This window comes from Chrysemys picta, chromosome 4, assembly GCF_011386835.1.
Source record: "Chrysemys picta bellii isolate R12L10 chromosome 4, ASM1138683v2, whole genome shotgun sequence".
Lineage (NCBI taxonomy): Eukaryota > Metazoa > Chordata > Testudines > Emydidae > Chrysemys > Chrysemys picta.
This window is the reverse complement of record NC_088794.1, coordinates 151,845,162-151,857,944: the sequence shown is the minus strand read 5'-3', so window position 1 is coordinate 151,857,944 and position 12,783 is coordinate 151,845,162. Positions and strand designations below refer to the sequence as shown.

At 43.0% G+C, this 12,783-nt stretch overlaps 1 protein-coding gene across 2 annotated transcripts in view; it reads right to left on the bottom strand.

The window, feature by feature from the left end:
* The window catches only part of MDGA2 (MAM domain containing glycosylphosphatidylinositol anchor 2), a 631,070-nt gene that overhangs the window by 78,845 nt on the left and 539,442 nt on the right, over nucleotides 1-12,783 (bottom strand). For both annotated transcript variants that reach the window (XM_008171632.4, XM_008171633.4), the window contains exon 10: nucleotides 8,943-9,091. In XM_008171632.4, coding sequence (XP_008169854.1) covers nucleotides 8,943-9,091 — 149 coding nt within the window. The remainder of the gene's footprint in view (nucleotides 1-8,942; nucleotides 9,092-12,783) is intronic.

Here is a 12,783-nt window from a genome sequence, read left to right as displayed (position 1 = left end):
CATACCCGCTGCATAAATATAGGTTTTGTACTGTAATGTGCCGAGCAGGTTTAAATTTACTCTTGCATGTTTATAGTGTATAATGAAAAACTAATCAAGGCAGTCTGAGCAGGCAGCAATTACTTGTATTGACATAATATGCCAGCTTCTGGGACATATATATGGTGGCAGCGTATGTGGCATCTGTAATGGTGTGAATTGCATAAGTGTCCACAGCAGGGAAAGCAAGTACCTAGAAGGGAAAAGCACAGAGAGAATCTCAACAGTACGCAGAGATTTGCATTTGCAATACAATGGACACCAAAGGTACTAAATGCAACTCAATATGGTTTAACCTAATTCCACAAGGTGTGCCCAGGACATTGCAGGATACCGGCATATCTGTCACACTGCCCATGTGTAGCATCACGGGGACAGAAATTAACTCAATGACCTGAGTTCCCTGTTGGTGTCAAAGGACACAGTTCCATTGACTTCAATGGAGTTTTGTCTATTTACACCAGAAGAGAATTTAGCCCATTATCTTCAGCGGGAGTCAAAGGTCCATTTAGGCACCTCATTGAAGGAGAACTTCAATAGCTTGGACCTTATACCAGCTAAGGTAAATAGGACTGGTGAGCTAAGATGCTCCTAGACCAGAAGTAGAGCATCAGCATTTGCTGGGTTAAGGTTTCAGGTAAACCCTTAACTTTGAGATTTCTTGATTGTTGAGTGATTAACTGAGCAACCTTCATGTTCTGAATATTGTTCTCTCTATTGTTGCCAATTGAATGATTTTCACACAAATACAGTCCCCTGCCTAACTCATATGAAGAATTTGCAGCTGTACTATTTCTAACATTTCAATTGAAAGAATCATTCACTACCGTATTGGCCATTGCATATAATGTTTACAATGACAGGGCTCCGCTTGCTACATTTGGAATTCAAGCCCCATCTCCTGTGGAATAAGCCTAAGTTATCAATAATATTACAAAATGAAAATTGTAAAACAGCACCGTCGCGTCTCCAACTCAATTTACCAAACCCCACAGAATCAATAAGAAGCATGCCTTCGCATGCTGTATTCACTTTATTTGCCAAACTATCTCTCCCTGTTATTTCACAAGAACGGATGTAAAAAGACGAATTTAAAAAAAGCCTTATCTTGCCTCACAAAAGCAAATTCATGCCATGAACAACCCTTTAAGACTGCACATGTCCCTCTGCTGGAGGCTGTTTGAATTTTTTCATAAAGAGAACAATGTTAAAAGCATTCAATATATATTTGAATTAACCTTCTCTATACCTTCTCTTTTCCCCCCTACAAATGAAGTACTTCAGCCATGAGCACTTGTTTCTGGGTGGCTGAAAAATAGAAATATTTGCATTCGTAATCCCTAGTTTTTATACATGCTCTGTGACAGAGCAAATGAAATGCCTTGATCTTAACTGGCTTTTTCCCTGCACCAGGCCGAGTATGTGGAAGATGGCAAAAGGTCCCCCTCTCACATAACTTACACAGCATTTGTTTCCAGCAACTTGGATTTTGTGTATGTTCAAGTGAATACATTTAACAAAACTCACTTTCATTTAAATTATAATATACTATGTGTTGTGTTGGTACTCTTGGTTGTGTGGGTGCTCTTTCACAAGATGGTGGCTCCGCCCCCACCCCCCTTTTTTTTGTCTTTCCTGATTTCACTGATCCATCACTAAACCAAATGCAACATCTTTCTTAACTACTTATCACAGTTTGCTGGGATCTGAGGCACCTTCCTCTCCAACTTCTCTTCAATCTGCCCTTGAAAAGGCTGGTTAATGTGATTCTTCCGTGTCATGTTCTTCTGCACCTAACTTCTCTCCCTGTGTCTGAATCAGTTTTGTCTTTTACCCCTATGGCACGGTGTATGATACTAGTATCTTGGCATAGAGATACTGAGCTGTTTCTGGTAACGCTCCAGCTCTAGTCAGACCAGGTGGGTCCTATTCTGGGACCTGGCATGGGTTTTCCCAACCCTAGATGTAATTTAGAGCAGCCTCAGAGATGCTTTAAATTAAACTTCGCTTCTGATGGCTCCCTTGGGGCCTGATAAGCAGCGATTAGCCGTAGTGCCTGCTCCTGATCCACTCCTTATGCCAGGGGCTGGAAACAGAGCTCGCATATAGACCTTAATTCCACCACATGCTGCCCAAGGAGGCTCCTTGCATAGGAGGTATTTTCAGGGTGATGTTTCCAACCACTCTAAGGCCTACTTATCCCCCCACAGTTGCCTAAAGTAGCATAACAGAGTCAGGCCTCTGTCTCATAAGAACATAAGAAGAGCCATACAGGGTCAGACCAAAGGTCCATCTATCCCGGTATCCTGTCTTCTGCCAGTGGCCAATGCCAGGTGCCCCAGAGGAAATGAACAGAACAGGTAATCATCAAGAGATCCATCCCCTGTTGGCCATTCCCAACTCTTTTCCCTCCGTGTACTTATTGTCCCTGTTCTGCTGGAAACAGGACAGGAGACACTGGATGTGATTTAATTAGAGTGCAGTTTTATTCTTAAATGTCTGGGAGTACCCGGCCAATAAAAGAGCACAGTGCAGGTCATTCCATAATCATTTCAATGCACAGCTTCTGTCAGCCCTCCCCATCACCCATCCTGGTCCCCAGCCAACGCGCTGTTGGGACTTCCTTCACCTCCCCGTCCCCCTCCCCCCTGAAAGAGGGTTAAGCAATGGGATATAAAGGAGGAGGGGCTGGCTCCCTGTCATACCTGTCATGGGAGCCCTGAGCCCCCCGTTTCTGCTCCTGTAAAGAATACCTCTTTTAAATCCCTTCCCAATCCATTTTATCTGCACTGGACACCCGCCGCACATTTACATAACGAGTTGCAACATCATAACCTAGCTCCCGTTTTAGGTTCACCCAACTAAGCAATCCCCGGACCTGCTTCACCTTGGCCAATCGGGCAGTGAGGGGAAAATTCCTTCCCGGTCCCCTGGGAAAGAAACAACTAGCGCAATGCCCACAGCGCATCCTGAGGAAACCTGGTATTTCACCACTTCCGTGAGTAAGAGAGTGGGTGCTGCTCCACCAGGTCCTGGGAAATGAGGGCTTTTCCTGCACTGGCATGGACCTATATAGTTCCCCCTCTTTTCTGGGGGGGAAATGAGTCATGCTGACCTGGGCTGCCACTGCAGCTGAAAATCACTCCCTGGCACTCTAGCACTTAAAGGGGCACACACCATTTCCAATAAGCCAGACAACGGCCCCCACCACTTAATGTGCGGTGAGATCGTTCACTGACATTTTGGAGTTTTCAACTTCTGCTGTGCTGCCAGCAAACATTTTCAAAATTGTGAGTGCCTGAGCCCGTCCGACCAGAGACTGCATAAATGGGAAAACCGTACAAACAGATCCCTTTAACTCGGCAGCATTACTACTCTCTGATTGGCTGACACACCCCAATTTACTTAGAGTGCTCTATAATCAAAGGACAATTTTACAGCACCACAATTTCTTTTTCGTGAGGAAAAAGTTAGTCTGCAATCTTTTACCATTGGGTTTCTTTTCTATTTAACAATTGAACTGTTACATTTATACCATGCACGAGCTTCCACAACGGTCCGCCAAATGCACAAAACGTGGAGGAGAAAGCAAACATTTTATGAAAATTGCATTAAGACATCAAGATATTTCACCTTGCTTCAGTCTCTTTAAATTCACACCGAAGAACCCAGCAGGTAAAAACATGCCATAGACTGTATATTCTGAAAATTTTACCTGAATTTTTCCCAGAATAAAACAGCAACACATCGATTTTGTACGGAAAGCAGGAAAAGTTTTCTAAGTCTCTGGTTTCAGCATTAGTAATGTAACACGCATTTTGTTAATGGGATAAACATGGCACTCTTTATCTAATCACACACAGACACTAACCTTCCTACCTAGCCAATAATCTACCACTAGTGCTTCACAACACTTTAGGATATTTTAAAACTGCCACTTTCTCAAACAAAGCCATGCAGAAGTCTTTTAATTTTAGAGCAATATACTCAATATTGGCTGACTGATGAAAGGATGGTCTTGTGCTTCATAAAATGGCCTGGAACTCAGGATATCTGGGCTCTTGCAGGATTTGCTAATACCATAGGAGAACCTCTGTTTCTGTGGGCCTTCCACCTCTAGCTCTAAGTTTCTAGTGCCTTCCTTGTGGGTTATCTAGTCTCTGGGCCACCTGGCAGGAGTATCCTCCAACCTGCCAATGCATTCATCTCCTTCCCCTTTTTTTATAAGATTCTCCCTCTTCTCTTTTAATTAAAGAAGGTGTTTGAGGACCTTGCTACCTAGGCCATTTGTGGCCAGCCAAATAAAAAGAAACAGAAACAAACACAAAAATAATAATAAAAAAAACCCAACAAATGCTTGAAACCTGCATATAATAAACAATAGCCACAAGATCAACAGAAGTTCCCTTGGCTGGGATGCTTTGGGAAGTCTGCATGTGGCAGGTTGTACAAAGAAGGTGGGTACTGGGCACTTGTCAGTTCCCCATCTGTGTTCTTTATCTAAGCCTTATCAAAACAGCCAGATCAGCCAAGTCTTCCAAAATAAATAAGACACAGGTAAACAAACCAACCTGCCCTGCACTTTCCAGGAGTGACTAGGGGCACTGATTCCTAGTTCTGAGAGACAGAGCTTGGCTGGAAGGATAAGGGACCAACCTGATTCCTCGGAAGTTCCAGCTCCTCCTATTCACGGAAGACCAGCCTCAGGGGATAAAACCAAAGTCAGGACCATGATGTCCTGACTGCTTCCCTGAGACCACTTCACCTCATCAGGAAGAGCATTGTCTGTCCCAAGAAATCCTGGTACAGGCCCATGTGGGTTCCCTTTACAATCCTTAAAGGGCTGGTATGCTCTGTTACAAAGTGAGAGGAGAATCAGGCCAGCTGGATCCAGAAAGGCTTAGAACATAAGAACGGCCATACTGCGTCAGACCAATGGTCCATCTAGCCCAGTGTCCTGTCTTGCGACAGTGGCCAATGCCAGGTGCCCCAGAGGGAATGAACTGAACAGGGCAATTATTGAGTGATCCATCCCTTGTCATCCACTCCCAGCTTCTGGAAGTCAGAGGCTTAGGGACACCCAGAGCATGGGGTTGCATCCCTGACCATCTTGGCTAATAGCCATTGATGGACCTATCCTGCATAGAGGTGTCTAATTCTGTTTTAACCAAGTTATAGTTTTGGCCTTCACAACATCCCCCGGCAACCAGTTCCAAGGTTGACTATGTTGTGTGAAGAAATATGTCCTTTTGTCCTGCTGCCCATTAATTTCATTGGGTGACTCCTAGTTCTTGTGTTACGAGAAGGAGTAAATAACACTTCCTTATTCACTTTCTCCACACCTGTCATGATTTTACAGACTTCTATCATAAACCTGCTTAGTCATCTCTTTTTCAAGCTAGACAATCCCAGTCTTTTTAATCTCTCATATAGAAGCCATTCCATGCCCCTAATCTTCGTGCTGCACTTCTCTGTACCTCTTCCATTTCTAATATATCTTTCTGAGATGGAGCAACCAGAACTGCATGCAGGATTCAAGGTATGGGAGGACCACAGTGGCATTATGATATTTACTGACTTATTTTCTATCCCTTTCCTAATGATTCCCAACATTATGTTATTTTTTTTGACTCCCGCTGCACCCTAAGTGGATGTTTTCAGAGAACTATCCGCAATGGCTCCAAGATCTCTTTATGGACTGGTAACAGCTAATTTTGACCCCATCATTTTCCATGTATGGGATTATGTTTTCCAATGTTCATTACTTTGCATTTATCAACACGGAATGCCAGTGAATTGTTCCATTAGCTGAAATCCTCCTACATGGCTTTCAGCATGCGTGTATCGTAACTGCCAAGGTAAGCAAACTCCCCATTATTAACATTCCAACCTTTGAAAAAGACTCTTATCTTTAGGAACATTCTTTGATTTGCTTCCCAGGCCTACCCTGGAGGCCTTTTTATTTTAACCACCAATTTGCGTAACACTTAACATGTCCTACAGCATTTCCTTTTGGTAGAAGAGTCAATTCACAAGTGTCAGCTGGAAGGTCTTAACATAAAAAATGAAAGGTAGCCGGTAATTTCTCAGATATAAATTATACGTTTAAGATCACAGACACACTTACACAGAATAAAAGGAAAGACCTCGTCTTTCTTTGTTTTATTAGCAGGTAGTAATTGTAGCTCAAGAAAGAGATAATCAACCCGCTCCACCTCTCATGTCAAGCCTGTTGAAGAATTTACTGATCAGGAGGCTGTCTGGGATATAGGATTGTTAATATTATAGTGGCACTCAAAGGTTCCAGTCAGGATTAGGGCCCTATTGTGTTAGGTGCAAAACATATACATAGCCATGGTCATTGCCCCAAAGAGTTTATAATTTTGATACATCACCAAGAACTATGGAAGCCAATGGAGTCTCTTCTTCACATCAGAAAAGGACACAATCTCTCCTGAAGCAAATTGTTAAGGGGAAGGCCTTCCCACTGTGGCTTTTCTTTGATTCTAGAATGTAAGCGTCTCCTGCTGTTCCCTGTGCATCTATGGATCTAGGTGTTTGAGGACACAGAAATCTCTATTTGAAGTTCAACTAAAGATGGAAAAAAATAGGTTCCAAAAGAGGGCTGCGTTAGGAATTCCCCCAACATTGGAGGCTGATGTTCTTTCAAGTCTGACCCATTGATCCAAACCGATTACTAGTAATAGTACTTAGCTTTTAGGCAGCACTTTTCAGCAGCAGATCTCAAAGTGCTCTGCAAAGGAGATCAATACCGCTATCTCCACTTTACAGAGGGCGAAGGGAAATGCCCAAGGCCACCGAGCAGGCTAGTGGCAGAACTGAGACTACACCCCCCCATGTCTCCTTAGTCCCTGTCCAGTTCTCTACTCACTAAGCTACAGCAGCTGAGAGCAGCTGTCTTGAAGCCAGAGACATTGCTGGGGACCGAACCCATATATCCTGAGTCCCAGCCCAGTGCCTTAACCATAAGATTTCTGGATCAGACAGAGCGGGGGCTATAGCCTGGGTCTCCCACTTCCCATGCCAGTGCCCTAACCACCAGGCTATCGAGCGTGACAGTCATTTTGCCAAAACCATTCTGACCTATTCTGGGCCCAACGCAAAAGAGCCAGACACTCATGGCAGCACAAATATATTAGTTAATTGTATAGGAAACATGCTCCCATTGTATGCATGCTTTAGCACACCTACAACTCAGCCCAGTAAAAGGCCATTCATGACTGAAGAAATACTGTCGCACTTTATAATTTTACAAAGGTTTCTCTTTAAGAATCATCCACAGTAGCTGATCCATATTCCCTCAGCACAAACATGCTTTCTTAGGTACAATGTAATCAAACCTTCTAGTTCAGAAACAATTAGTGGCACAATTAGTGGTACTAGTCCCTAGTAAGAAAGGCTAAGGCATGAACCACTGATACTCATAAAACAATTTAATATCAAATAGATTATGACAGGACCAGCACAATCGCTTGATTCAGTCCACCATGTATAAGGTTGTAAAGAAGACACAACAACAGCTTTTTATAGTTGAGCGGTTATGTGAAGCTGTGCGCCAAGTGGCAACACCATTCACTCGCGGGGTCACCACACCAACTCAAATTTGGCCCGGCCCCTCCTCCATCATGCTTGCCTTCAAAAAACCCAGCAGGACCCACAGCGTCTCTTCTGTATTTCCGCCCTGCTTTGGAAGGCATGTTGCACCAAAACCAGCCCTTTCACCAACTATGACTGCAATTTTTCAACCAGAAATCTTACAGCCGTAATCATGTAGGACAATGGAGTGTAAGTTTGAGTTCAGGGCAGTTGCAGCTTGACTTGGTAAGGTCTGGGGGCATCACAGGTCTGATACATTCATTCAGAAGGGAAGTTACAATCTGCCTCACCCTGTACGTCACCTCCCCACCAGCTGTGGGTTAAAACTTGGACCGAGAAAGTGTTAGCGGCTGAGAAAGAACCCATTCCACAAGGATATTTTGGAATCAGGCATTTTCCCCTCTACAATGTGAAGAAATACTGTAGATCAAAATGTCTTCAACTCGTATGGTGATTAAGCTACAGTACATCTGTAGGGCTTAGCACATACAAGTAGTCCAGAATCCAGAGAGGACCATAATAACCAGCAATAATATACTGTAATTTAGAATACATACCTCCAAGGTTTAGGTCAGGCATACTGAGATCAGTACAGAAGTACAAAAACATCCGTCTGTTTGGCCACATGTTATGGGTCGGAGTAAGAGGAAGCACTGCCTGTTAATCACAGTTTAGCAATGTACATAGCTGATGTTGCTTTAAAAAATTCCCAAATGACAGACTAATTCTGACTGCTAACGTTTGTATATTAATGTAATAGTTCTTCTGCAGATGGACTGGTACTGTCCACCCTTCACTACATCTGTTCTGTTCTAAAATGTCAAAATCACAAGGGATATATATTTAAATATGTTTAAGTAAAGTTTTCAAGATCTCAAAGATTGCAAGATGTCTGTGTATGAAAGATATAACTATCTCTATATTTATCTATCTTTATCGGGAGGCATAGCAAAAGATACATAGATATATGGCTAGATATAAAAAGTTTAATTTGGTGGCAAGTTTCGTTCAGGTAATCTTTCTAGTTCTCTTGAGCTGAACCTGCTCTGAACCCCCTGAGGAATACCTCTTTAATCTCTGCGTTGTCACACTGGAAATATGCAAATTAGGTTCAAGGATTTGTAAGTGGTTCAGGACTTTGCAGAACTGCAGCAAATCTCCACAGAGGGGAAATTATAAATTCTGAGTTTCACACAAGATGAGACGAAAACAAAGGGCAGGGCAATTCTCACAGAGGGCATAACAGTAAACAGGCACCTGTTGTAAGAAGCAAATTATAACCTCACCTGTCTAATCCCTAAACGGTATGCAAGGATGCGGTCCACAGCATCTGGGTTCATTTGAGTCCACTGCAGACTGTAGGAGTAAACCCGAGGTCTGTTCTGCCAGAGGGGACTGTAGGTGTCGTAGTAGAACTCTGGGGCATAGGCTTTGCCTGCAAAACACAGACGTACAAAAACACGGAATGATAAAACAGTTCTCAAAAGAACGATTCGATTTTTTCAACTGCAATCTTTATTCATCTGCTACAGTACCATTTTGTGAAGGGCCCTTTTGCTACATGCACATCTCCCGGCTACCTTTAAATTTCTCACCCCTTGAGGAAAAAATGCACTAAGATTGTTCATTTCTCCTTTGTTATTAAGTAATTCTCAAGTGTCATTTTTGGTCCAGGAGAAAATTGGTCTGCTCAATAAAGAAATCTTCTACAAAGAGGTCTTGCAGGGCTAAAGTGACAGACATTGGATATTCAGACTATTATGCCTCCAGATCAGGGGTGGGCAAACTTTTTGGCCTGAGGGCCACATTGGGGAATGGAAATTGTATGGCGGGCCATGAATGTTCACAAAATTGGGATTGGGGTGCGGGCTCTGGGGTGGGCTGGGGCTCTGGGGTGGGGCTGGGGATGAGAGGTTTGGGGTGCAGGAGGGTGCTCTGTGCTGGGATCGAGGGGTTTGGAGAGCGGGAGGGGGATCAGGGCTGGGACAGGGGGCTGGGGCATGGGGAGGGGCTCAGGGGTGCAGGCTCTGAGCGGCGCTTACCTCAAGTGGCTCCCGGAAGCAATGGCATGTCCCTTCTCTGGCTCCTATGAGTGGAATGGGCCCCAACCCTCAGAGTGGGGCCATGCTGTGGCTTCCAGGAGCCATGTGGTAGGCCCCCCCGACCCGGTGCCCCGGCTGGAGTGCTGCAGGGCCAGAGCGGGGCCAAGCCGCATGATGCAGCCCCCCCAACCCAGCACCCCGGCTGGAGCGCCGGAGCAGAGCTGAGCCGCGTGGTGAGGCACCCTGACCCGGCGCCCCAGTGGGAGCTCACGGGCCGGCTTAAAATGGTTCGCGGGTTGGTTCCGGCCCACAGGCTGTAGTTTTCCCACCCCTGCTCCAAATTCTCCGTCAGAGCAAATACATTAAGCATAGCTGCCACACAACAGAATCAATTCCAAATGACATCATGTACCGCAACCTGAAAACACAATACCTCCGTTCCATACTTCAGTCCTAGTCCTACAAAGAAATACTTATATCCACAGTATATTATTTAGATACAGATGCAGATATTGCACAATAAACACAAAGTTGGAAGTGGCATTTTCAAATACACTGTGATATACTAACAGTTTACCATAGTGTATGATTTTTTGTTCCTTAAATTAGGAAAAGCTAATATGATTTGCTGTACATATGATGAAATGATATTTGAGCTCTTATTAAAATGCAATCGCCTTAGGGTGTTTCTTGACTCAAACACAGAAATGCCATTAACATCTTTACATGCAATGTATTTTCTCAGTGAAGGAGGAGACACTTTGCTTACAATTAGAACTGGCTGGAAAAACTTGGAGAGAACCATAATTCTGTTGGAATATACATTACTGTTGAAACTGAAATGCTTTGAAAAATCAGATCAATTTTGCTGGAATGTCATTTCAGACAGCCCCCTGCCTCCCAAAAGTCTGACAAAGTCTAAATCAGACATTTCAGCATTTTCATAATGAACAATTTCAATTTTTCTTTTTGAAACGGGTGTAGATTCTCCATCACTGGCAATTTTTAAAATCAAGATTGGATATTTTAAAAAGATATGCTCTAGTTCAAACAAGAATTATTTCAGGGAAGTTCTGTGGCCTGCATTATACAGAAGGCCAGGCTACATGACCACAGTGGTCTCTGTGGGTCTTGGAATCTGCAAATTGATTTTTTTGTTTTGATTTTTTGGATTTTGTATTATATTATGTATTATAAAATAATAAAACATTTTAAAAAGTCAAAATCAAAACAAAAGAGTTTGATTTTTATAGAAACACCTTTTTTGATTGACAAAAATTGACTGATTTTTTTTTTTAAACTTTCCTTTATGGAGAATTTGAAAATTTAAAATTTTCATTGCAATTTGGAATGAAGTCAAATGTTGAAATCTTGAAATACTTCATGAAATGGAACCTCTATCCTCTGCACAGCTCTGCCTACAATGTTAGCATTAGTACAGTTATCAGACAAACAAAAACTGGTTGCGTTGGAATGAGAGTTGTAACTTTTAAAACAACATTGCGTTTTTATCAAAAGAAACATTACAAAGCCAAAACATTTTAAGTTCAGGTAAAATGTGAAAAATAAAACCCCTCAAGTTTAACAAAGTTTTTGTCTGGGAATTTCCTCAAGTATTTAAAAAACATTACAAAATGTTCTGAGACAGATTACTAAAACATATAGTCTATGAAAGATTGAATGTGTTTGCATGTCGTGAAATATTATTGTCATGTAAACAACTGCAAATCTCCACTGAAGCCTGCGCTCAGAGAATGTAAAGGACCTTTATGGGATTAGGTACGCCAAAACAGTCCATGAGAATAATTGGTTTTGATGACCTGGGGATCTTAGAAACCCTGTTCTAGGCCAGAACTTTCCAGGCCTGGTTTCCTGCTTCTGTCATCCTGATCTCCCTTCTTCTGTGTCCAAACCCACCAACATGTCAATGTTTGCAGACTGCAGCTGTGCACATTGTAACAGTCACATCAGCTCTCCCAGAGATTATAATGTGTGTATTCAAAATACTCTTTAATATCACCTTTGTCTAATTACCCACAAACATTATGAAATCAATGCGTGTTTTACCATTGATTTTAATGGGACGAAGACTTCACTCAACATGTGCAAAATTTCAGACAGATTGGCTTGGTTTGACCCACCTGGGGAAGGGGAGGATCAAGAGTAAGTTCACAACCGAAAGTGAGTCGCAACTTAAATTATACAGAGAGAATTTCTAGCACTAATCATGTGTGGCACAGCTAGCAACCTGTCCAAGCTAGTCTGCGGCTCAAGTTAGCCACAGGATATAGCCAGGGTGGGTAAGTTTCAGACATCTTGGTCGCTGAACCCAGCATAACCAAATGGAGTTTGACGGTCAGGCATTTCCAATGTGTGTCACTGTTATAAACAACGGATTAAGAAGTCTTAAGGACTGAAGGAACTACAATACTGTGAAGGTATAATGCACTGGCCAAGCATGTAAGGTCGTGTCTCCCTCTAGTAGCTGTCCCCTGCAATGATGGTATACAGCCTATGACTGTAGCACAGCTGAAGGAGCTCTCCTTTCACTCTAGTGTTAGGGCCTTGTGCTTTAGACACAGAGGGTCTTCGGCTTCATTACCACTCATAACCATAGTGCCCATATATACAAATGGCCATCATTGCTACGGAGAGCCAGTAAGGTGGGGAAAAGTGAAAAAGGGAACTGAAATGGGAGATGAAAAAATATAACAAGAAAAGACAAAAACCTTTGGTCCAAACCACACTATGCAAAACACGTAACCCTGACATTTATTTCAGCAATAACGATGAAGGCCCAGGGCATTTCCTGAGGATTAATGACCCCCTGAGGTGAAGGTGAGAGTCGGGAACCACAGTCAGTCACTGATGCCTGGGGAAAGTTCCTAGGCTGAGGACATTGTTGCTATCACAAGTAGCTGCTGGAGGAAAAGTTTAGAACTAACTGTATGAAAAAGTCCCATATCTTTGTAATGTTCCATTCTGTGGTGCCACATTATGCCAGGGATAGACAAATATGTTTATGTTGCATATTGACCCTTTATTACTTGGGCTCATACTTATCTTTCAGAGGAAAAAGTCACAT